Below are 25,843 nucleotides of genomic sequence, written 5' to 3' on the forward strand. Positions count from 1 at the left end.
GTTCATGTGGTGGCAGGCCATTGCTGCAAGTGAATCTGTATCCTCCTCTCTAGGGAGCTGCCATTGTTTTGTTGTTCGTTCGACCACCCCAGTTTGTAACAGTACTGTACACAGTAGTGCTCACAATAATACGGATCGTTTAGACACATTTACAGTAACAGCTTTAACATCAAGGTAAACTCTAGATTGTAACAGCATCTTTGGTCTTGTGGTCCCTGCTTGAGTTACAACCGTCCTACTTCTGGATCTGGTATGTTTAATCACTTAGTAGCTGGATTCCATCCCACTCAAACTGGTATCTTCCAGAAGCTGGTTCTAATCCAGTGTTCAGCAGTGGGCCGGGACGGTTGGTGAGTGGCAGTGAGTGACAGGTATTGTAGGAAGTAGTCATAACTGTAAAAAATATTTTCATAGCAAACTGTTTCTTAGATATGGGAGCATCTGACTGCAAGCAACAAATGCCATCTTACTACCAGGAAAAAAAGGAATTCAATAAATGATTAACATGCATCACAGATAGAAGATACATGTGGACGGTAACTGGACCAAACCTGGGCCTAAGGGTCTAAAAGATGTTATCCCTTTACCTTTCTTTAAAAAATCATCAATGTGTTTATGCTGGTATTCTGTGAGGCTTTTTCACTTAATAAATCTATCTTGTTACAGGGTGCTGTAAAATATTCTTTCAGTGCTATTGCTTTTATTTTGCCTCTATTTTCCCCTAGAGGATGTGTCAGTCCTAACTCATCCATATTAAAACTATTCATCACTACTCGAGCTGTAGTGAAACAAGACAAAAACATATGATTTCCCTATTTGTGAAAGAAATTATATGAAATAACTATGTTTTTTAAATGTCTAATGTCATCAAATCTGTTTCAAAGAAGTCCCAGCTGAACCACAAGCAGACTTACGTCTGCTCAGTTGATTGTGGCAATATGGTCCCCCTGCTTCTCCTCACATTGTACAAGCTAATAGAGTGGGGAACAGAGAAAAAAATAGTCTGTTAAAACTTAATAGATTGGAATGCAGATCTGAGGAGGCGCCGCTACACGAAGAGCAAAATAAGGGGGAGGATGATGCAAAAAAAAGATCCAAATGACAATAAGTTTCTGTGTAAACTTCCACTTGAACACATAACCTTGACTCACTGAGGCAGGGCAGAAGCTTTTGGTAATTGTATCATATCTGTCTTTTCACCACACAGCACATGGAGCATTTAGTGTGAAATTGACTGGAGACTGCTCGACCAAGCTTTGCCTCTAACTGAAACCAGATACGCAGGTAATTCAATCAAGGGTGCTCAGAGATGTGGACCCTGCTTGTCCTGGTAATGTTGGGAGGGAACGTTGATGTTCCAGGAGCACACAATCACTAACGTTATAGTCCAAAATATAGTGTAATCTAAAATGTAATATTACTGTGAAAACTGTACCAAATAATGTGCGTTTCACTAATGTTTCTAAAGCTGGACTGAAGGCCAGCACTGAGGCACTCATCCTGGCTGCACAGCAGCAGGCTCTGAGTACCAGATCAATAGAGGCTGGGATCTACCACACCAGGCAGGACCCCTGGTGCAGGTTGTGCAAAGATGCTCCTGAAACAATCCAGCACATAACAGCGGGATGCAAAATTCTAGCAGGCAGGGCACACATGGAACGGCATGACCAAGTGGCGGCATAGTGTACAGGAACATCTGTGCTGAGTACAGGCTGGAAGTCCCAAAGTCCAAATGGAACACACCTCCAAAGGTGGTTGAGAATGACAGAGCGAAGATTCCAGATACAGACTACAAACTGGTAATGGCCAACCAACCTGGCATAGTGGTGGACAAACAAGAGAACAAGGCTGTTGTGATAGATGTAGCAATCCTGGGTGATAGCAACATCAGGAAGAAGGAGCGCGAGAAGATCGAGAAGTACCAAGGGCTGAAAGAAAAGATGGAGAAGATGTGGAAGGGCACAAGTGGTACCTGTGGTGATAGGAACACTGGGGGCTGTAACTCCCAAACTGGGAGAGTGGCTCCAGCAGATCCCAGGAACAACACCTGAGATCTCTGTCCAGAGGAGTGCAGTCCTATAGGAACAATAATCCAATACAATAAAGTACTGTATATATGAATATATGATTCATCACTTGATCAAATGACACATACTGTATAGTATATATATAACAGATTTATTGAGGAGGTAAGCTAATCATTGGCAGTGTCAGTGATTAACATCTGGCTTCGTTAATAATCCCTTTTAGAGTTGCTGATAGCTATGATGCTTTGGGCCAGAGCCATAATGATATGCTCTATTTGGAGCTCTGCTGCTCACCAGCTTTTTGCCATATGGCTGCGCAAAATTGACAATATCTCCTTCTGGCTGCTGTGTCGACTGTTTTGAGTAATTTCAGTAATTTTCCAGGAATCCTGTGAATTGTATATTATTATCTGAGCTCCACACATCTGCTCTGTGCAACACGTGATATTAATATCAACACTGGGAAATACTCAGACAGGTAACGTTGTGGAAGTGGTCTGTGTGTGCTTCTTTTGTCTCCTGAGAATAACAACAAAAACAATATTGATTCATAATCACAGCTTATTTGGCTAGGCATGCATCCTGCACTCAAGCCGTTGAATGTATGACGCATTTCATCTTATAATTATTCTAAACACTGCTTCTTGATTACGATGATGACAGAGGTGAGAAGTGAATAGGGAGCAATGGCCTGCAGGAGGAGATAGAGCTGTATGCAGCCAGGCTTGGCTTGTAAGTTGATTTAAGGCTGGTGTTTGTCAGCCAGATGTCAGGCTTTAAGGAAAGGGTTGTGAAACAGGGAAAGGAGGATAAAAAAATGGAAAGGAAGTACCACCCTCTGTCACATGTCACACAGACAGTTTTGTCTTTCGGTACTGAAAATGAGATTCCGTATCAATAAGGCCTGCACTAGACTACACTACTCTAATAACAAGGACAGAGCCAGTCTGTATCTAAAAAGACAACACTCTTACCAACACCTCTGAGACTTCCAAATTAACATGAATCTTGTTTACCTTCTTCAAGGAGTGCCCAGTGGTTGCGAGATGATTTCTGGCTCACAAATCATGGTAGCCCTATTAAATTCTTGCAAAAAGTGTCATCCATTTTCTAAACTGTCCAACTTAAAGCCTGTAGAATAATGCTAATGAATATATTTGCATAGCTAGACTCCGTAGTTTATAATGTGGCAATGTACTTTAAAAGCACAGAGACACAGAACCACTGAACTAATGTTCCTGAAAGATTTTTGAGGTCCACCCTGTCAAAGAACAAGAACTTCTGCTTAATTACATTTGCAGTATTATTTGATTTGTTTCAAGACAAATACTTAAAGGCTGCACAGAGAATGGCTGAATGTAAAAAGAGAAGCAGAGAGGCTGCATTGATTCAAAGGTTCATGTTAGTGAATATAATTATAGTAGGATAGGGGCAATATAAAAAAAAAACATGTTTCTTAATTAATTAATTACTATTTTAAATAATAATCATGAAACTATGCTTACAGTATTTAAAAAAATTCAGAAAAAAAAATCAGTAGACAAATTTTGCTTTATTGACAAGAATGGTAGTGTTGGTACAAGGCAGGAGCTAGGGGGAAGCTCAAATACAGTGCATAACTCAGATACAAAAATTGTCAGGAATTTTTATTGATTTGTAGTTTCAAGAATCCCTTTTAAAGATGAAAGAATAAAAAGCTTTGTTTAGAAATGTAGTAGATGTTACCGGGATAAGAGGCAGACATGTAGAATGAGTTTTTGATTTCCCCCACCACATCTTCTTTAAGTTACATCGTATAGAGTACAAAACATGCATCCCATGTTATTCCACAACTATCAGTCTTACAGTGTTCACTGATATCACAAAATCAAACTGGAATCATAATAAAAAGAAATGATACACAAACTATATACACTCTTCACAAACATGTACCACGCAAAACATACTTTGCTATTCCTATTTCTCAGACACTGGGAAAAAAAAACTCTTTTCAAGCTACTTTTAAATTTACACACTAAATAGAACTGTGCTCTGACTACTGGGCTATTTTTAAAACAGCCTGAGGTAAGCTTTAGCACATGAGACACAGCTCAATTTCAAAGGCTGAAAAACAAATAAATTAAAATGTGATGTAATGTCATAAAATCTGTTGCTAGCAACAAAAACAAAATAAATATTTGTAAAAAGTAAAAGGTTGCATTTTTTATTCAAAATTAGTTGTAAACAAATTGATCAAAGTGCCCAAATTCTTCTGATCCCCTTTTCTGACAACATTTCTCTTCATCTAATAAATGACAACGTCAACCTAAGTAGTGTGACAACTGCAACACATTAAAATGATTACAGTGACAAAAAAGGCAAAAACCCAAAAGGCAAGAAAGAGCTGAAAGACAGCTCAGTGTTTCCTTTTTTGCTTTTGGCCAGCGTCTACCTCGTCCAAACCCGACGCTGATCTGGACTGCTGTAGTTCTCGAAGCTGAGAGTGCGTGCGAGGTTGTTGCTTCTTGAGCTTCTCCAAGTGCACGTCGATGGGGTCGAGTTCGGGCTCAGAGTCAGGGACCGGTAGGTAACCGCCATCCCTTGGCAGGCACATACACCAGCCAGCGCCAGCCAGGTCTAGCTCGTTGTACTCAAACTGAAGCTTCTTAAGCTTGAAGTCCACCATGTCAGCTGACTCACTCATGTCCACCAGCAAGTTCCAGAAGACACAGCTCAGGATAATTCCCAACAGCTGCAGAGATACGTGGAGACTAGTTACTATTCATTAACCAGTTAATAAATGTATTTACCTCTGTTAGTAACCCCTAACAGAGGTTACAATTTATTCCCTTGTCCATTTTCTGATGACCTGAGTCGGTTGCTATGACCTGCATACAAGATTAGTTTTTAGTGTTTTATGTCCTTGTATAATGTTTATTTACAACAAATATGGACAGTCATTTAAAAAGGCACGAATATCAAGGACAAGGGGGTGTAAAAAAATCTGTAAACAAAATTAAAGCTGGCATTGACATTTTCTACTTAATGCAGAACATGTTTACTTTTTATTTAATTTTGTACTGCACCAGATTTTTTGCTGCTTGTGCTGTATGAGGTACAGGTTATTTTAGAGCCATGAGAGAATCAGTCCAATCTACAGGTGCTGGTCAAATAATAATAGAATATCATCAAAAAGTTGATTTATTTCACTAATTCCATTCAAAAAGTACAACTTTTATATTCTAATAATTCATAACACAAAGGATTGTGATTGTGTATGTTTATTTCTTTAATTGGGATGATTATTAACTGACAGCTAATGAAAACCCCAAATTCTGTATCTCAGAAATTTAGAACATTACTAACACAAAGAAAGGAAAATCTTGGCCAACTGAAAGTATAAACATGAAAAGCCCTGAAATCTTCTGCAATGACCTTTTGTGTCTTGCCTCCTTGTGCAAGATGTCAATGGGCGTGTTTTGGACTGTCACGTCAGCGGTCTGCCCCATGATGGTTTAGCCTACAGAAGTAGACTGAGAGAGCATTTAAAGGCTTTTGCAGGTTTTGAGTTAAATAGTTGATTGGAGTGTGGGCCAGGCGTCTTTAATATTGACCTTTTTCACAATATTCTACTTTTCTGAAGTACTGAATCATTACTATTAAAGAAATTAACATTTGTAAAATATCAGTCAGTGTCAAATAAATGAATATATTATACATGTGTTTTTACATTTCACTTTTTGAATTGAATTAGTGAAATAAATCAACTTTTTGGTAATATTATAATTATACAACCAGCTCCTGTAAATAGTTATTTCTAAAGGGGATATATGAGTTTAGGCATAGCACTATTTTGGGAATATGCAATATGTCGGAGATACATTCTAATTTAGAATATAAATGAATTAAGTTCCCTAATAAAATAAGTTAATGTTTTTATTTTACAATAAATAATAAAATTCTGGCTGTATTAAATATTTTTAATATGAACTTTTAAAAGTTTAACAGTTTTTCAAGTGTACAATACAAATATTTAAGTCAAGTTGAAAGGCTGCACTTATGGAAATAATTAATTTGCAGATTTTAAATTACCTGTGGCAGCCCAATAGCGCAGCAGAGTGCAACAGTTATTCCAATGTTGTCAGTCATCCAGAGGTTGACAGCATGGATGCAGCCTCGCACATGAATCACCTCATGCAGGGTTTCACGCTGATGCACACACCACAAAAAAAGGGGGAATTTTAAACTTCAACTGAACCTCGAACTGCCTTCTGAAATATTTGCTATAAAAAGCAGTAAGGCTGCAGGCCATTGAGTTACTGCAGATATCAAAACACCAAGCTCTTTGGACAGTATCTCTGGAAAACCTTTCACTATAAAACAATGATAGAAAAAAATCATACTAATACAAAAAAATAAAATTGTACTATTACATTTTACTTTCTATTAAGCAATAACAATGACTTCATACTTTTACTACCAAAAAATATGAATGCATGAGTGTTTTACTAATTTGATAAAATGTTTGCCTTAAATTAATAATAATAGTATTATTTATTATAGCTAAGTACATTTTGTATTATGTTTTGTATTATGAATTCACCCCTTACCTGTACATTTTGGTTATTTGTTTTATATAATCTAGGGATTATCATATTACAGTAAAATTGTAGTTCTTCTCACCTGTTGATCCAGAGTTTTGTAACCACATAAAGTGTTGATGACCTCTCCCACCTGTCCAAAAAATGAAAATTTATAGAAGGTCAACAAAGCTAAGATGACCCAAGACAACACCACAGGGATATCTGAGAGCAATGCTGCTCGCAAGTGGGGGGTACCTGTCCTTTGCCTTTACAGGGAAAAGAAGTGATAAGAAAACCTAACAAATGTTCAGCGTTTCTGATTCACACCTCTGTGTGTGTGTGACGGTGAGACTACTAGACAATTCTGGCATTAATTTCTCCAGCACAGCTCCACTGGTTCTAGAAACAGTATTGAAGTTTGGAGCTGAGGGACAGAAGTGATATGGGACATTTGGAGAGGGGAGGCAGTGACAGCGGCAAAGTTTTATTTAACAAGAGAAACCTTCCAAAGTCCATATATATCTACTGTTTCCTTTCCCCATACAACCCATACTCACCTTGTGACGGACACAGCAAGTATATGGAACCCCACAGGCTAGTGGGCCAGTACTATTGCAAAAATGGTACTGATTGACTCCCCAGTCCTTATACTCATCTCCTCCACAACAGGAAAACTGAAAACAGAACAGTGGGAGGATAAGGCCATTAGAGCCAGAGCATGCTGTCAAAACAAAAAAATTTGATACTACAACAAGTTCAATTTCTTTCTAATCTCACACATGAAGCAACCCACTAAGTTACTATGTCTACTGCACCATGTGGCTAGAGCCAGAACTCTCATGCGCCGTGCTGCCCTCTCAGGATGACACACCAGAGCCATCGCCACCTAATTTAGCTCTACAAATCCACACAGGCACAGCACTTTTTATTGTAGCTGTTGCCAGAAGAAAAGTTACCTGCGATTTTCATAACATGGCCAAATAACTTATCAGTAATATTTTCAGTGAATAACAATACTAAAGTCATCTGGTCATCTGCGAATGACTGTGAACAGCAAGTCTATGATTATATTAAAAGATAGCTCTAATGTTTTGGTTTCAATATTAAAATGCATGGGGGTGGGGGGGGGGGTCAAATAGCAGACATTGTGGGCTCAGAAATTAAGAAAGAGTAGAATTATCTCCAAACATTACAACATCATTAAAGTTCACAGCAGAGTAACTTCACTGAATTGAATTCATCTTTAAAGAGTGTATCAGTTTATATTTCCATTTTTCAATAATACCCATGTACAAATATTAAAAACAGGTTCTGTGTAATGAGGTATTCTATACATCTATTCACTTTTATATATAAAATACCATATACACATACCTTCTGCTGCACATAGTCCAAAATGTTTTTGAAGTCCAGATCATCATAGTAGTGTTTAATTCCCTCTCGTATACTGCTCTGAAACAAGGCAGATGTCTACAACAAATGGGAAGAGCAGATGTGGTCACTGTTATTACCCCAACACGGTGATGATGAGAAAGAACAGTGTAGTGGTGCTGACCCTCACCACAGCTGAAAAGCAGCAAAGTAAATGGTATGTAAAATGGATACACACAAGAAGTGAGCCTTTTTTTTAAATCAGAAAGTTACCTTTTTTTCAAAGATGAGAGCTGTGATGAGTGCAACTGCTTGGAGAAGGAGCAGCACACAGAGAACACAGAGGAACTGTAGATGAACAAAAAAGATTCAGAAAGCATTCTGACACCAAATGTGCTTTTACTACTAACAAATAATGCTTTAGCAATTTAAAGTTACTTTTCCACTTACATACAAGACACAAAGCATAAGGTGCTGATAAAGTAAAGATCAAAATGATGTCAATGTCAAGTTTTTCTGTTTGTATGATAGATTATATAAAATCGTGTGGCATTGCTGTACCTTTTATTATGTAGTTATTACTGCAAAAATCATCAGTCCAACCATATCGACTGATGATTTTTGCAAAATATTTTATGTTACTGGTATGAGGTATACAAATTAAATTTTAATGCTAACAACATCTGTTAGTCCAGCTGCTGTAAGTAAACCAGAACAGGAATCCTACTAATTAGACAGCTAATACCTGTTCCATTTAACCCATCCACCCTTTATTCTCATTCATCCATACCATGTGCAACAGAGTCTTATTGTCCCGGAGGGATCCAACCATCCCCACCACTGACACAGTGAACATCACTAGACCCAGCAGGATGAGAACAACGGCAGGAGCTAGGAAAAGGCCCTCCAGCGTTCGATTCTTCTGCCTTTCCACTTCAGCATACACCCCCACACACAGCACACAAAGACCCATTAGCTGACGGGGGACAGAAGAGAGAGGGTTCGTCAGAAAAAAGCCTTGACAAGTTTCACCACCAAAGGTTAAGTACTGCATAGTTTCCTGTATATTGTCACCTCAACAATATACAAAATGTAAACTAAAATGGAATGGAAACAATTGCCGTAATAGTAATGCTGTTTTGTGCACTGTATTTTTGACAGTGCCAGACACACATACAATGCAAACAAAACAGAACAACCAGATCTTCCAGGTGGGTTTGCTACCCAAGAACAAGCCGATGGAACCACATCCACTAGAATTATGTATGTGCGTGGATGTGAATACAGTGGAATGAATTGTTTTCGAGAAACAAACACCTTTATGAACCTGGGAGCTTATTTTCGCATCATCTGCAAGAAAGTTTCAAAACAATTTTGTATTAACATATAAATTACAAACAGTTATTACCAAGTGTAATCGACTTCTCAAAATAAACATATGCTTGTCACTTGATTTGTTGTCTCTTGACAGCCATGCTGTGTTTGAAGACAAATGCTTTTCTATTCTTTTATTATTCTTGTGTTGAAATCACACACTAAATGTTCGCTCCATGTATTTTGAGTTTGCAGTATCCAATGTTAATTAATAACTGATTTTTTGCCACGAAATTTGTAATATTATAGTCAGGTACCCATTTCATATCAAGTTAGCTACTAGTTTGATCTACTTTAGGGGTCTTAGCCACAGTATGTACTACAGGTGAGTACAAGTCACGAAAAAATTACATTAAAGGATGACTTCACTGATTATTAATGGCGGTTGACCCGAACGATGGAGGGTAGTATTTAGGTGGGTGGCACTGTCGCCTCACAGCCAGAAGTGTGTGTGTGTGTTCGATTCCCTGGGCAGACCGGGTGCCTTTCTGTGCGGAGATTGCAGATTGCGGTTCTCTCTAGGTTCTCAGGCTTCCTCCCACGGTCCAAAAACATGCCTTAGGTTCATTGGTCACTCTAGCCTGCCTGTAGGTGTGAGTCTGTGTGAATAGTTGTTTGTCTGTATGTGTTGCCCTGTGATGGACTGGTGACCTGTCCAGGGTGTACCCCACCCGTCAACCGTAGATGGCTGGGATAGGATCCAGCCCCCCCCGGGTGACCCCACATACGGCATGGCTAAATGACAGGTAGGTCCAAATCAAATGATTTGGCAGAGCGCAATAAGACCATTTGCAGCCACAACACATATTACTTCATTTTTCCCTGGACACAGGCCATCAATGTTAAATGTTGTTGCACAGTTTTGCTGATAAAATATAAAATATTTATAAAACAACTTGCTTTTCAGAGATGTATCGCTTTAAGAAATCATAAAAAATACATATGTTTGTGCCATAAACACGACGTAAAGTTAGATGACACTAAATTATTTTACCAAATGGCTGCAATATAACATATATATATCAATATAACAAGAGTGAAAATTTTAAAAAGCTGTCTGAATATTTACGTACCTACTGTACTTTAACTTATTATTAAGTAGTCTATTAAACATACTGTACACAGTGGAGTACCTTTGTAGAGCTCTTGAATGTATTTAATTAATTTCTGTGACTGTATCTAACTTCACAGCATGCAGAATGTCAGTACCTCACAATACATTGCTCTTTTAAAGGCGTATACTTCTATTAAACAGAACAGACTGAGTTTAGCCCTTTGAGTGCTCTAAAACATTATTGGCGCATATATCAAGTTAGTCAAAAATGGTTCAATTCGTTTTATTTTTAATTAAGGCAAGTGCTAAAGCAATCAACAACATTTCCTTCACTGATAATGATTTTCAATAAGAAAGAAGAGTTATGCCCATCTACATCCACCCTATTTACTGCTTACAGTCCTCCATAAAGCGCTGGCAGATACAGTACATGTGACTTAGCCCCTACTTCACCTTTCTACTTTCACTGCTGCAATAATGAAGATGGAAATTATTAACAGAAGCGGGATCTTACACAATCTGGAATTGTCATCTCAAGACAATATAGAATCTGCATGTCTGGTGTATGGTTTTGTGATGTCTTCTGGGTTGCAAAAGGTCAAGAAGTCAAAAAGACTAGCTTGCAAGGAGCATGACCTGTTAAACTGGGCCACATCATCCTATAGCACAGCAGAAGAATGAATGATAGTGGAGAGGACAGAAAATCACATGAGAGAAAACCTTGAGTGAATGCGGTGTAGAGGTCAGTTAGAGACTGCATGGGGTTACATAAGGGTTTGTAAATAGGGTGATGAAGGTGGAGGATGACTCCTGTTTATTTCTGGGCCTGAAAACAAAATTTACTTGTCCAATATTATCACTGCTTGATACGAAACTAAAACCTACTGCATCATTGTTTAGTAAATTACCAAAATATAATGATCAAGATGGTTAAATTACTGTTGAACCTTAGTGCCTAAGGTACTCTGAGGTGCCTTTTCTAACGATACGTTGACAGGTGGCCTAAAAGTACCAAAACACTGACCCTGGGCCTTACAAAGAACAGGTACAGTTAAAACACTGCACATAATTTATTTGTTGGTAAACTATATTAATTTAGTATTAGGTCTTACCTAGTGTATTTTATGTTTACTATGTGAGGTTAAGCAAGTTGATTAGGTATTGTAAATTATGTAAATGATGGAATAGGTTTTATTTCTCTTATAACCCTTATCAGAACAAGTAGTTTGAAAAGCATTTAGCTGAAAGTATATTGTTAGATGGGACAGGAAGACTCTCCAACCACAAGAAAACTGTACACAAAATGTTTTGTTATGGTTTTTAGTTAACTGTAGTTAAGTGTTTTTATTTTTTTAAAAAGAAGGAGGGAATGCAAACATAGAAAGCACCCAGTGTCTCTAGAGATTAAAAAAATATGTTTTAATAAAAAATAATGACTAAAGTAATAATTAATCAATTTGATGATCATCATCATTCAATCATAAAGTAATTAGGATGTAATTAATTAGGCAGAACAATGTTTAAAATAGCTTTTTCAATCAAACACTGATATAAAACTAACACTACATTTATTGTAACTTTATTTCGTTTAATATCAGTTAACCCAAACTGATGTTAAACTGACACACCAGCGCTTTACAGGCTGTTGATCATTTCTGTCGGCAAAACTATTTACGCTGTTGTCCCTTTAACTGGATCCAACGCCCTGCACCACGGCGCCGTTTGTTCATGAACGATCGCCGTGTATTGTGTCGAAACCAAAAGCAATTATTAACGTTTCATTGTAATGCTTTTGTTATTACACTATCCAGTGTTTTGCATTAAAGACAAACGCTGTGGGGTATTAATGTTTAATATAAGGTAACCAAGCCTTGCCTTGCTACAGTACGACCCAGAGAATACCGTACCAGATGTCCCTAGAAATATAACAAGTTAACACTGCGTATATCGATTACCAAAACGTAGAGTTGCCGTCATGATTCATACAGATTTATTGATCAGTTTAATTTTCGATAGGAAATATGTTTTAATTAACGCAGTGTGGTAGATTTTGGTGTAATGCCAGACGCTAACTAAGCAAAATGAGCTACTCTACAGAGTAAATCCGTGATTACATTTAAATTACTAAGAAAAGACACAGACTGCTTGTTTTCGAGACATGCCGAATTGTATTTTAGGGTGCACTGATTCCTAAAATCCCAGGGGTTTTGTACTAAAGAGCGAATACATGTCCTGAGCTCGGGTCCATTTAAATCCAGTTGTTTTGAATGCGGTTTGGTTGCATTACTTAGCGTCTAATACAATTAGCCCTGTTGCAGTTTCAGGAAACTAACTGCGGTGCCCGGAATGCTTATGCCATTACAAAGACACCAAACTTACCGAGAAGAGCATTGAGTAGACATTTAAAGTAAATTTGATGAAGTAGTAGAAGTGGTTGGTTTTCTTCAGTTCAGAGTACGACGGCATGGCTGCTTGCGCTTAAAGCTAGCTAACAAGCTAGCTATATATATTTCGCTTTTTTCTGCTGATGGCGAAACAATAATAGCCAAACGTGTTGCATTAATATTCCCCTTCAAGTAAGCTAACTGATTTTGACATAGGTAACAGCTCCCATTTTCACATATTACAGATGCCCGGAGACAAAACCACTTCCGTACGCCGGTCAATCCACGCTTTGTTTTGACTTTGTTCTTAAAGGGGCAGCGCACACAACCGCACTGATCTATCACAATGCCTCAGACCACATCCATGCATTGTTTGCTACAATGTATATGTTATAAAATGTTGTAAACTGATTTAAATATTGCAATAATCAAAGATGAACTCCAAAGAACTTGTAATGAACCAAAGGTAAGTTGTAAGTATTTTTTAAGGATGTGAAACTAATTAAGGATCATCACCCTGACTGCCAGACTGATTGAATAAGACTGCTCCAGCTTATTCCCCCTACCAGATTCCTCTCCACATTTGAAAAGAACAAAACACAATTTCCAACTTGACAAACCTTTTATAAATTTTTTCCATTTTGTACAGTAGACCACTTTATTCCTGTAACAGAAAGCTATCAAATCCCCCCCTTTGCACCATTCTGCTCTTTCATGGTTCTTTTAGTAATTGCATTACACATTGTGAGATGTGCTGGAAATAGCTGATATTTTTTGTAAGTGTGATAAAATATGTGTGAAAAGGCGTTGTGTGTTATGAACAACGGAGCAAATCCGAGGAAATGAACCGCTGATATGGTGAATGAAGCAAAGATGTTCCTTACAGTATTACTACACAGTAAATTGTTTACCATCAGTTATTGTTTTAACAAGATGAAAAGCATGCAGATTTAATTTTATACACTTGCAATGTAGCCTTTACAAGCATCATCAGACCCTGACTTGTGTCTGAGCAGGACTATTCCACAGACTATTCCTGATATATATCCACTGGGAGGTTTCTTTTAATCAAAGCGAACCATGCCTTCCCTCTCTGCTGTCCTTGAGATGCTCAGACACATGATTCCCTATCCCTGCCCGACCCTGCTTTTAAGGCCTGTGATATCTGATCCTCTCTCTTGATCATCACCAGCTTTGATCAAATGCTTTCAGGTTGTAGGATGTCTGTGTGATTTTTGTCAGTCATGATTTTCTTTTTTTACACAAGCCGCCTAACGTTTTGTGTTCAATTTGGGCACGCCACCACCGATGGCAGCTTCATCAGCAGTTTGTCAGAACACAAGTCACATAAGCATTACTTACTTAATCATTCAACCCTTTCCAAGATTTACTTGAAAGTGTCAAAATGGGTACAAAATTGTTCCCTACTATAACCATGCCCAATTTATGGTAGGTGAATAGACTACTTAGAATGTTATGCATTTAATTACTGAATCTGATGAGGAGCACCGGCCAGCACATTTCACATTGCTGCTGCTGTGGCATAATTTGGGTCACTTTTAATTGCATTCTGTGAGAAAAAATGCCCAAGATTGTATAAATTGCCACAACCTCCTCTTAAATTACAATACAAAAAAATGACAATATATAACAAAGTGCATTTCATTTTCTGTTTTATATAGCGCATACATTTTCCACATGAAGTGCTAAGATGCTACTGCAATACTACTGTACCACTGCATTTGGAAACAGGAATGAATAAATAGTTGAAAGGGGTAGGTTCCAAGTGGTATACTACCAATTGTGTTAGAGGAGCATTGGAACATTTAGGGCATTGGATTGGGAAGTGGAAGGTCCCAGGTTCGAGCCCCCCAAAGTGTGTCCTTGAGTAAGACACTTTGCACCAGCTCCCTGAGCGCTGCACTGTGGCAGCCCACTGCTCCCCTCGGGGGATGGTTAAAATGCAGAGAATCATTTCCCTAACGTGGGATCAATAATGTTTCAATTATTATTATTATTCGGTTATGGGTGACCAAGCCTGGGCAAATGTACTAAACTGTTCTTCCATAGATTTGATTCTGCCCAGCCCCCAGTCTCCATCCACACGGCCCTCTCTTCACACCTCTCCAGTCCAGGCGTCTCCTCCCAGCTGCAGCGGTTCACATCTCAGTACCACGCAGTCCACCTGCCCTCCCTCCGAACGCAACAAAGGGACCCCCCCAACAACCCACGGCTCCAGACCAGTCACCGCCCACCCCCCTCTGCCTCACTCTGAACCAGGTTAGGGGGGCGTTAAGCAGGACCAAGGCCAGGAAGGCAACAGGCCCTGGTCACATTAGCTCCAGGCTCCTCAGGAAGTGTGCAAGTATTCAACCTGAGCCTCAGCCTGGAGAGAGTACCAGTACTTTGGAGGACTTAAATGACCATGCAATGACAATTGAATCAACACTGCTACTGTACCTCACAGTTTTATTCCCTCTTTTCCATAATTTGCCCTGCCATGTCTCTGGTATGTTGTATTACAAAGGAATAAAAGAAGGAAAATTTAAAAGTGTGAAAGGGTGGACTGCCAGCTTAGACGCCAATCTGATGCCATGTCACTGGTTCCAAGACAACATTCCAAAAGTACTTGAAGTCATCGAAAATGGAGGACGGTTGGAAGCTCTAGCAATGACTTTTCCAGCTACAGTACAGCATTAATACAATATATTATACAAAGACAGCAAGCTCTAGGTTCCAGTCCAACTAGGCTCTGGCAGATGGTTTACTAGTGTTGGTAAGCACGGTTAGTATCAAGCTTTTGTTATTTCTTCTGAGAATTCCTTCCATCTGGCCCTTTTCATCAGCACTGAGTCGACCAAGCTGCTTGATTCGCAAAGTCATGGCTAGGGTCAAGGAATTAAAGACTTGTATGATGAAGGTGATTGCAAGAAGGAAAGACAAAGTGAGTCTCACAGACATAAACATAAATGTGCAATAACCACAGTTGAATGTGACATAGCAAGCTGCAGTTTATTTGTTTAAACTAACAGAAGTCTATATTTAAACTATATATAAATTGTAAGTAATTAGATTTTTTGTCACAAGAGGGAACAAAGACGGAGTCAAACCACACTGTCCTGTGCAAACTTGGCGATTAAAGCTGATTCTGATTATTCCATTTTTTTTAAATTTCCGGTTTTTGTTCTGTTCTGCTAGTTTCTACATAACGCTTCTAGTCATGTAATTCTCAGCTGTTTCTGTTTAGCAATTAGTATGTGTATTTTAGCTCCATGTCTCACTATGCCAGTCACCAGATTGTCGCGTGTATTATCACCCTGTCCTGTGTTCATAGTATTACCTTGATTCTGTTCAGTTACCGAGGCCTTGTGATTACCGTTGTCTGTACTTTCGCCTCCTGGATTGATCTGCTGCCATCCCACTTGCCTTTGTACTCCGCCTCTGCTCTTTACCAGTACCTCTGCTGATCCTCATCCTGTGTACTGACCCTCGCCTGTAACCTGATAACGAGCCTGCCATTAAACTGTTTCATACTTACCTGACTGTCTCAGCGCTGTGCGTTGTGTGGGTCCCGCCATATCAGAGTCCCTGACACGTCTTCATGCTGTAGGTTTTACTGAAAGTACAGTTTAATGTTTTGATTCCATTAAATTCAATCCCATGTATTTATATAAACTGGACTGAATTTAAATGTCATCTGAAAGCAACAAGGCAACCCACCTGCTGCTGTACAGAATTTATCATTGTTATTTATTTTCTTCTCTGTGTGTTGTCTGTATTTACCTCAATCTGCATGTCTAAGGTGCAGTACAGTGGTGTAATGCTTACCTGACTTTAATTCCTGGGGTCACCAAGGTGCCTACATGTGTGAAGTCTGCATGTTCTTTCTGTCTCTTTGCGGTTTTTCACTAGGTAATCTGGTTACTGGTTTCCTCCCACATCCCAGAGATGCCAATAACCCTTACGAGGACAAAGCGGAAGAAAACGAGTGACTGAGCTGGTATTCTAATTTAATCAATGTCTCCAGAGCTTTAAATACCTTACACACAAGCAGAAACAACACATACGTACATGTGTACACATGACTTGTAAATAAAAAATACGCTATTTTGGCAGCAGAGGAAGGGTACAGAGTATTAGGCAGTTAGTTTTAATACAGTAAGTTAAATTAAATGATCAGAACAAATGACACATCAGTTTGTCATGTTAATAAAATCAGTCCTGGGCTGCCACACCATTGCATTGCATCTGTTGAAGTACAGTTGTTCGCAGGCACTGGAAGGAAAACAAATTTGACCTCAGCTTCATGTTTTGCTATTCACCATCCTCATTGGAAAGATGGCTGTGTTATAAGTTAATACACCTAACAGGCACATGTCACTAAGCATATAATAAATATGTGATTGTGTAAAAATATTATTTAAAGGTGTAACAAAATTAAATCTTTTAAATAGCTCTATGGCTGTTTTTTACTTCTCGTTTTACCACTTTCTTTCTTTTTCAAGATAAGTGTGGTGGCCTTCAAGTTTATTTTATCCATGCCGTGTACTGAGTAACCACATGCCATCCTGTGATTGAATCTAGGGAGATTATAGCATGTCAACTCCCTCTTGTCAACTTTGTTGTTAAAAAATCATTGTGCTTGTGCAGAGGAGCAGAATAATGACAAATTAATTTTTAAAGAAATAATTTGTCTTTACGATTGGTACGTTTCTAGAGGCATTGGTTGGTTTCCTACGGTGTCCAACATCTGGGAGGAAAACAATTCATTGCCAACATGTGAACAGCCAAATTACAGGGGGCGGTGGGTTTATCCAAGAAGCAGTACTTGGCATGTGAAGAAGGAGAAGCCATTGTGACAAGTGCCAGTATGGAGAATGAGCAAGCTGTTCTATCATTCGTGCAAATCTAACTTTACTTTCACTTTTAACCCTTCATTGTTTATCATATCAAAATTATTTATATCAGTATCAAAGTCTTGGACAGACACTCACTCTCACCCCCTTCTCATTTTTACATTAACATTTTATGTAACAATTACTGTGAGAAATTGCGAATCTGTTATTACAAGACTGACTGACTAACTACAGTAGATTGTTACAGAAAGCAACTGAAAAACAACTTTTCTCTATTCTATCTTAAGAAAACCAACAAACAAGGATTCCAGATGAGCTAGATTATGCATGTTATCCAACTGGTTGGAAAGTTATCAAACAGTCAAGACACTGGACCCTCACACTGGGACTCCCAAACAAATATCATCCCAGAATTAAATTGACTTTATCAAAAAGAAGACATTTTACTCAACCACAAACATTATCTTAATGTTGGTGCTACAGGACACTGTAAGAGGGAAACTAACGTGAGAAAGACTTACCACTGTCAATCATGATTATCTCTTCAGGAATATAGTAATAAATGTATGTTGATTGTTGAGGGTGAGATGAGTCTGTGGAGGCCAATGTTTTATGCTGTGGTCTGTTGGGGCAGCGGCATGAATGTAGCAGACAGTAACAGACTGGACAAAGTGATCAGGAGGGCTGGTTCTGTTCTGGGGTGGGGCTGGACCCCCTACATGCTGTAGCTGAGAGGAGGATGCTGGTCCAACTCCTCTCTGTCCTAGACAACACCTCCACCCTCTACACAGTGTGTGGCTGGACAGAGGAGCACCTTCAGCCAGAGGCTGATAAGTAGGTGCTCCACAGAACGACACCGGAGATCCTTCCTACCGGTACCATCGGCCTGTACAACTCCTCCTCTGTCAATAATCAATCTTCATCCATGTAATAACATGTATAATAACTTTAGCTAGTAATTAGATGTGAGCGTGTGTAGATGTGTCAGCATTCTTATTTTTACTTTCCCTACTTTGTGTGTACCTCTGTGTACACAACCGCGACAGCATGTTTTTTGAATCTTGATATGTTGTGATGTTGCACTAATTAGACTTAATAAGAATAATGATAAGAATGTTTGTACTTGTAATGTAGGTGTAGTTTGGATTTAAGTATGTATTATTATGTTTGACACAAAAACATCAAATGTAGTATTTTCACTCCATTCTTTTGGTGCTAGAGAGTGTGAAACCGAAACCAAACAGTTCTTTGAGACGAGGCATAAGGAACGGCACCGGTGGATGTTAAGCAGCAAACGGTGCTGGTAACAGGTGGCAAGAGGGAGGATTAGAGAGTAGGAGCGGCTGGAAACGGGCGTGATCAGAGAGGAGGCGAGAGAGAGTGAGGGCAGACAGTCGGTCCGGGAACAACAGTGACTGGATAATAATAATAATAGTAATATAATAGCAATCGTTCAGTTCCCTACTTGTGTAGTGTTTGTTGTTTCGAGTTTTAGAGCAAATTAATTTACATATTTGTATTCAACCATAATGCCTTGGGCGTTGTATTGGATGGAATGACGTGCCTGAGCGCGCGCATAATCAGAATCACAGAAGCCGCCTATTGGACGGACGCGCAGCGGCTCTCACCTACACGTAGCTGGTGCGCAGTCGCTCCGTTTGAGCGGAGGAGCAGGAGGAGAGCGCGATGCAGCGAGGACTGGGCAGAGCTCTGTCACACGCGTGAACAGAGGCCACGCAGTCTCTCTTGCGCTTTAGGGCGCTTAAACGACGCGCTTTCTTTTTTTTTTACGCACAGCGGCATCTCGTACACATTTTAGCGACGACGGTGCGTTTCACAGTCTGTTGTTTGCTACACTGCTGTTTTTAAGCCACCAGTCCGCAGACTGCAGTTCTGGCCGTTTCCAAGTGAACGCACAAACTTTTGCGCACTCTGCATTGGGCACGGAACTAGTGGCTGGTTTTTGTCTAGTGACTTTTGTCTTAATCGGACAAAATGGATGCTTTATTTAATTCCACTTATTCGCCAAATTGGACCAACAGCTCCAACATCACTAATAACCGGACCATTTACTTGAACCAATTTGTTCAGCCGGTCTGGAGGATCGTCCTATGGGCCATTGCTTACAGTTGTATAGTGATCGTTTCCGTGGTAGGTAATGTGACAGTGATCTGGATTATTATGGCGCACAAACGCATGAGGACCGTCACCAACTATTTTCTACTGAACCTGGCGTTTGCTGAAGCTTCCATGTCCGCCTTCAACACGGTAATCAACTTCACCTACGCTGTTCACAACGAGTGGTACTTCGGACTAGACTACTGCAGGTTCCACAACTTCTTTCCGATAGCTGCAGTCTTTGCCAGCATCTATTCGATGACTGCCATCGCTCTAGACAGGTAAGAGCGAGTTCTACTCCCCATTTGTTAGAGGAATTGCGTGCGATGTTTTATTATTATCATTTATTCATGAGAACGGTTTCATCAAAGTGTTTTTGTTTAAGTTACTGTAAAAACGTACCATGATTAAAATGGGAAAGAAAGTGCCGTTTATTATTCCACATGATGAAGCAGGCCATTAGAGGAGTGGTACTGTATGTAATTCAGTGGAGAACTGTTTTATTTCTCTTTAAAAACAAAAATATGTCAGGCATCTTTAGTTCTCCTGTTTGTGTGTGTTTGTGGGGGTCTGATAATTCAGACAGCCACCTTTGTATCACATACATCATCCCTGGGTTTCTGATATACATTCTGTGATAACACTTCATTCTGTTGCCATTCCTCCCAGGGAGTCCTATTTGCTGTGAAATGCTGATAATAATACTGACAAAATGTATAGTACTAGTAAATCTAAAACACATTACTATTAAATTCACATGTGACAATTGTTAGTGTTCATTAGGGACTGTGGAACACAGCATTTTAAGTAGAAAGGGTGTCAAACAAAATGTAATTGTTAAGAAGGAAATGATCCTTTCTTTTCTTTTAATTAGCTTTATTATACTGTAGGTGGTCAACAAATCCCTAATAAGCTCATTCAGTTGTATTTGACATTCTGTTACTAATTCTACCTACATTGTTCCTAATTTAAGAATGTTGCTGATGAAGTGGGGTGTAGAAACACCAAATGTAAGAACCAAGTGCTTTGCAGTGTGCTTTCAGTGATCAATCAGATCATGTGTAGACTGGGCTATATCAGCAAGATTGCCCGTGGGTCAATTGCTTTTTAAAGCACAGCTCAGTGGTGGATGTTTAGAGAACGAAGAACATTACTTACTCATTCACCAGTGGAAACCTCAAAGCTGTGTGAGCTCCTTACTGCTGTTTGATTTCTGTGCTGCTACGTGCTGCCTCTCATGGGACTGGTTTAGTGACAAATGAAAAAGTTATTGGCTGTGACTGGTCTTGGTTAATGTTCCCCAGTGCTGAGCCTTCTATTCCTCTGTATAGCTGTATATATGAAACGGACAGCTAGATTATCTGAGTCAAAAGATTGCAAATCACTGCTCTGGATTCATCAGAAAAATGCAATACCAAGACTTAAATAATATAAAGAGGAATGTGCATCTACAGTATCTGCTAGATATACCAATTTGTATTCATCCAATCATCCTTCAGCCTATCTATTATTCGAATCATTTATTCCTGTAAGGGTCGTGAGGTACTGGAGCCTATCCTAGCTACTATTGGGTGATGACTGGACATGATGACATGGACATGACTTACAGAGACAAGCATTTAACTATAATATGTATTGCTGTATTGTTTGTATAATATGTATTGCTGTATTAAAATCCAGCAGATGACATGTTAAGGAGCATTGTTTTTGGATGCAACCTATGGAAACTGTTGTGCAGTAGGGTGTGTACACTCCTCAGATCTGTTTTTTGGGGCAAGAATATTTGAAAAATTATATTGGTGTCACCAGAGTTTATTATTTTGACTAAGGCTATTTTTTGTCTGGCTTAGATAATCTGGACATGTGGAATTGGTATTTAGTGGAGTTTAACGTGATTTGTTTTTTTCAATTAGCATTTTTACAGACATACAGCATTTGTTAATGATCTGTAGTTGGCATTCATCTTACTGTATACTGTATAGTTATAGCACAGATGCGTAAAACACTTGGAACTAAGTAAGTTCGTTTCATACTGTCCGTCTTTCAAATTTTAATCTTAAAAACAGTAATACTTTACAGAAAGGAATTTCAGTATCTGCATTCACCTCATTGACAAGGATTATGGCAAATGATCCTTCAAGCCACAGGGGGGCATTTATGTTCAGTGCCTTGTGCATTACTGTATTTCCTGTTCAGTCTTCCTGTTGGCAATCATGAGATCAGCTTCACCTGTGTTTAGTTTCCTAGTATTTAAGTTCCTTCGAGGCTCTCCTTTACTGGTTAGTTATCCATGATGTGTGTTGTCATTGTCTGGCGTTGCCTTTGTATGCTGTGCAGGTTTGCTTGTCTTGTGAAGTGCCGACTGGGTTTCATTATTTATGTCTCATCATCAAGGTTGGTCATGCCCTTTTTTGCCCGTTGCTCTGTAGGAGCATATGTTAGTGCAATGATTGCAATGACTGCAATTAGATGTGGATCAGGAAGGCTTCAGTTTTTTTAAGTATATCTGATTGAAAGAGCCACTGTGCTGCAGTAACAGGTTGCTGCTGCGCCTGTTTGACCACGGGCCCTATTAAATGTACATTAAACCGACGTCTGAGTGTGCTGTGCACAGTACAATCTGTCCACACCTGGACCCAGCCAGCCTCAGTAAGTTGGATTTTTTGTTCAAGTCTGTTTTGTGTTTTGGGAGGAGCATTTTGTTTTCTTTTCTGCCATGGATTTCGTCTGGGCTGGAGTAACTTCCGCTTGTGTCACGGAGGTCTTACTGAAAGCTGTCACAGAGGCGCCAACACTCGAAGTTCGGCTGAGTGCGGCGTAATGTCTCATGGACATACTCACGATGGAGTCCGAGTGGCTTGACAACCCCGGCGAGAGGAAGCTCCTGGTCAGCCTCGCTTGGTATTCCCTGCTCTACGATGGTCCTCAGCCTACGCTTCAGAGCCAGCTTCATGTCAGTCCCCCGTTCAAGTTTTGGTTCCAGTTTATCGTCAAGCTCCAATCTATGTTTCAACCCAGGTTCCTCAACTGCCTCCAGTTCATGCTACGCTTTCACCTGCTGCAGGTCAGCTCCAACACGCTCCGGCAACAAGTATTCTGCGCTGTGGAGTGGTTTTAATTGACAGAGCTCCCAGCTGTTCCCAGTCCTCCTTCCCGATGTCCGTACTGGTCCCCAGCAAGGGACACCAGTTATGGAAAGAGGTAAAAGGCCAGTGCAACCCAGAGTTCCATGACCCATCCCCTGGCTCAGCCTCGACCCCCCCCCCCCCTCGAGGGGGTAAAGGAGAGGCCATCTTCCACATGCCAGCGCACTTGCAGAAGTAGGCACCGCATTGCAAACAGCTTGGAGGACACATCCTTGGTTCCGGGTGGTCCGTAGACGACCGCGTCTGCCTCTGTTTCGGGTGGTCTGGAGACGACTGTGTCTGCCTCGGCTCTGGGTGATCCAGGGGAGACCACATCAACCTGGATTCCTGTCTCCTCTGCTTTCGTGTCTCCAGGTGTCCACCACGTGGTTCCTGTTGGCAGTGCCTCGGCTGGTCAGCTTCTCCACTTGACCCCGGCTCCTGGAGAGGCTTCCCTAGGGCTGTCCTGCCTCTACCCTGCTATGCTCCTACGAAAGACTCATCGTCTTTGATGGCGTCGCGTAGGTCGTTCCTGGGCACTATGTGCCAAATGGGCCCAGCGGCTGCTGGGAACAGACGCTCCTCGCTTCCATCCTCCTTGAGAGGAAAGTTTGGATTTGTTTTGTTCCCCACATTATACATTTACTTCATGGACTGTTTGCCTTTGGGTTGCCTTGTTTTGTTCTGACCCTTCTTCAGTCCTCCCTCCCTCCACCCACCCTGCTCATGTTCTGTGCTGTGTTTGGGTGTCTGGGATTTGCCCTAGACAGGGGGGTTCTGTCACAACTCGGGACTTGTGAATGTTTTTTCTTAGTAGTTTCCTGTTTTATTTTGTTTAACTTCCTGTTTAGTTCCTGGTCTGCCCTAGTTTTCTCCTGTTTTGCTTTCCTGTCATGTGATTCACTAGCCACAGTAATCAAGTGATGCTTTTAAACCCCAGTACTCACCACACTCTTCACCAGATTGTTTGATCACTTTGTTGACTCCAGCATTTCAAACCCAGTAAGTCCTTCTCGTGTACCAGTTCCAGTTTGTGTTTTGACCATGTCTTTGCCTGTTCCTTAGATTCTCATTTTTTGCATTGTGTTTTTGAACCCTGCCTGGACTGCTTTTGCCTGTTCCCTGTCTGTACTGCTGCTATCCTCATGCCAAACCTGTGTATCCCCCGTCATTTTGTTTCTTGAAAAACACACCTCTGAGACTTCAAATACCTGTCTGTGGGCAGTATCTGATCCCTCTCAATAAAACATCTTCTCACAAGACAGCAGACAGCATGTTCAGCTACAGTAGTCTGTCAGGTATACACCAATTATTCACAAATCCGATTGAACTCTTTGCCATGGCAGTCTTGGTAGCTGTCATGTGACAAATGAACAAACGAACGATCCGGATGAATGGATCACAAAAGAACTTTAGTGCTTGCTTCTCACCATTGAATGAGAATGATAAAAAAAATTCCCTAAAATGTTTACAGTGGGCCGTAGCAGCCCGTATCCCTCCGCTCGGTGTGTGCATACTAATCCAAGCTCCTAGGGGCAGTAGTTTCCCGCTCAGTATGAGTAGTTAATTGTTCTGCCTCCACTACATATCCACTCCCGTCCCCGTGCCCTGTTACAAACCTGGGAGTTTGTAACAATTTGCTGCTGAGTGCCTTGTACATTGCCTCAAAAATTTGAAAAGTACTGGACTAACTATTTGTTTTTTTAATGAAAAAGCACAATTTTGTGTTTTGTTTTGAGACCTTACGGTCTATTAGATATATGCCCCAGCTCCTACGATTGTGACTCTGTTTGGACTTTAGCATTTACTGTAGTGGCATGAATCCACCTGGCATGAATCCAGTAAATGAAAAAAGTGATCCACAGCCTCCTTCCTCACACACACTGTTCTCCCACGGACGACGCTGTCCGCTGGCTGAATGGTGATGTTTTTCTCCTGATGACTAAAACACGAGCTAATTGAGGGATTATGGTTTTACCACCTATGGAAAACCCAGGTACTTTTTTTTTTAACTCAATTTCCTTCAATGAATTCATCAAGGTCTTGGAAAAGGTGGACGTGGAACTGGCCGGTCTGATCCATCCCTCGTCCTCTCCGGCGGGAGCTGGGTTTTTCTTCAAAACCCCAGGAAAAAAGACAACTCGGGTTGAATGATGTCACTATTTGAGATTCCTATCCTCCTCCCCTGTTGGCCTCCGTGTTCGAGATGAAGCTGGACCTCCGAAATGCCTATCATCTGGTGTGGATTCGGGAGGGGGATGAGTGGAAGACCGTGTTCAACACTCCCAATGATCATTTTAAATATTTGGTGATGCCGTTCGGGCTGACCAATGCACCAGTGGTCTTCTGGGGTCTAGTCAATGTGACCTTGTTTTTGTTTACCTTGACTACTTTTGATTTTTTCGCAGTATGAAGATGCCTGCTTGAGCACCGCTGTCATGTGCAACAGGTGCTCAAGTGTCTGCTAGAACATCAGTTGTTCTTCAAAGCCGAGAAGTGCGAGTTCCATGTGGCGACAATGTCGTTTCTCAGTTTGGTCATCTCACAGGGGCAAATCCACATGGACCCGGCCAAGGCACGAGCAGTAGAGACCTGGCCCATGCGCTTCCTGGGGTTTACCAGCTTCTATTGATAGATTCAGTACAATTGCTTGCCCTCTGCGTGCTCTTACTTCTTCCAGGGTCAGGTTCCAGTGGTCCACAGAAGCCGGCGCTGCCTTTCACCGACTCAAAAGGAGTTTCTCTCAGCTCCCATCCTTCAGATGCCAGATCCCTCTCGATAATTCGTGGTGGAGGTGGACGCCTCCTAGTCCTCCTTATGGGTTTGACTGCCAAGAGCTCTCGATCCCCAATGTCATAGTTTCTTTTGGCACCGATTCCTGAGCTGAGACCTCGGTAATCGATACAGGGCCAGTGAACCATCTTTCTTCCCCACGAAGAAGACCCCGCACCGAGACGGCCGACGACATACGT

The 25,843-nt window shown here is 40.5% G+C and overlaps 2 protein-coding genes across 4 annotated transcripts in view; one reads left to right on the forward strand and one right to left on the reverse strand.

The window, feature by feature from the left end:
- Positions 1-3,560: 3,560 nt before the first annotated feature.
- zgc:110329 (uncharacterized protein LOC550500 homolog) lies at positions 3,561-13,075 on the reverse strand. The gene is made up of 8 exons (XM_029163629.3): positions 12,768-13,075; positions 8,751-8,936; positions 8,234-8,308; positions 7,964-8,059; positions 7,147-7,263; positions 6,690-6,740; positions 6,099-6,215; positions 3,561-4,758 (listed from the first exon to the last, which is right to left on the reverse strand). The coding sequence occupies exons 1-8, from the start codon at positions 12,852-12,854 to the stop codon at positions 4,423-4,425; spliced, it is 1,065 nt and encodes a 354-aa protein (XP_029019462.1). The 5' UTR covers positions 12,855-13,075; the 3' UTR covers positions 3,561-4,422.
- A 5,961-nt stretch (positions 13,076-19,036) lies between these two features.
- tacr1a (tachykinin receptor 1a) overlaps positions 19,037-25,843 on the forward strand; it is a 30,521-nt gene continuing 23,714 nt past the window's right edge. For 2 of the 3 annotated variants that reach the window (XM_041072409.2, XM_029163459.3), the window contains exon 1: positions 19,038-20,027. In XM_041072409.2, coding sequence (XP_040928343.1) covers positions 19,624-20,027 — 404 coding nt within the window. In that variant the 5' untranslated portion in view covers positions 19,038-19,623. Of the gene's footprint in view, positions 20,028-25,843 lie in introns of all 3 variants that reach the window. The other variant, XM_055511911.1, reaches the window with a different exon arrangement.

This window comes from Betta splendens, chromosome 9 (assembly GCF_900634795.4).
Source record: "Betta splendens chromosome 9, fBetSpl5.4, whole genome shotgun sequence".
In the NCBI taxonomy this organism is placed as follows: domain Eukaryota; kingdom Metazoa; phylum Chordata; class Actinopteri; order Anabantiformes; family Osphronemidae; genus Betta; species Betta splendens.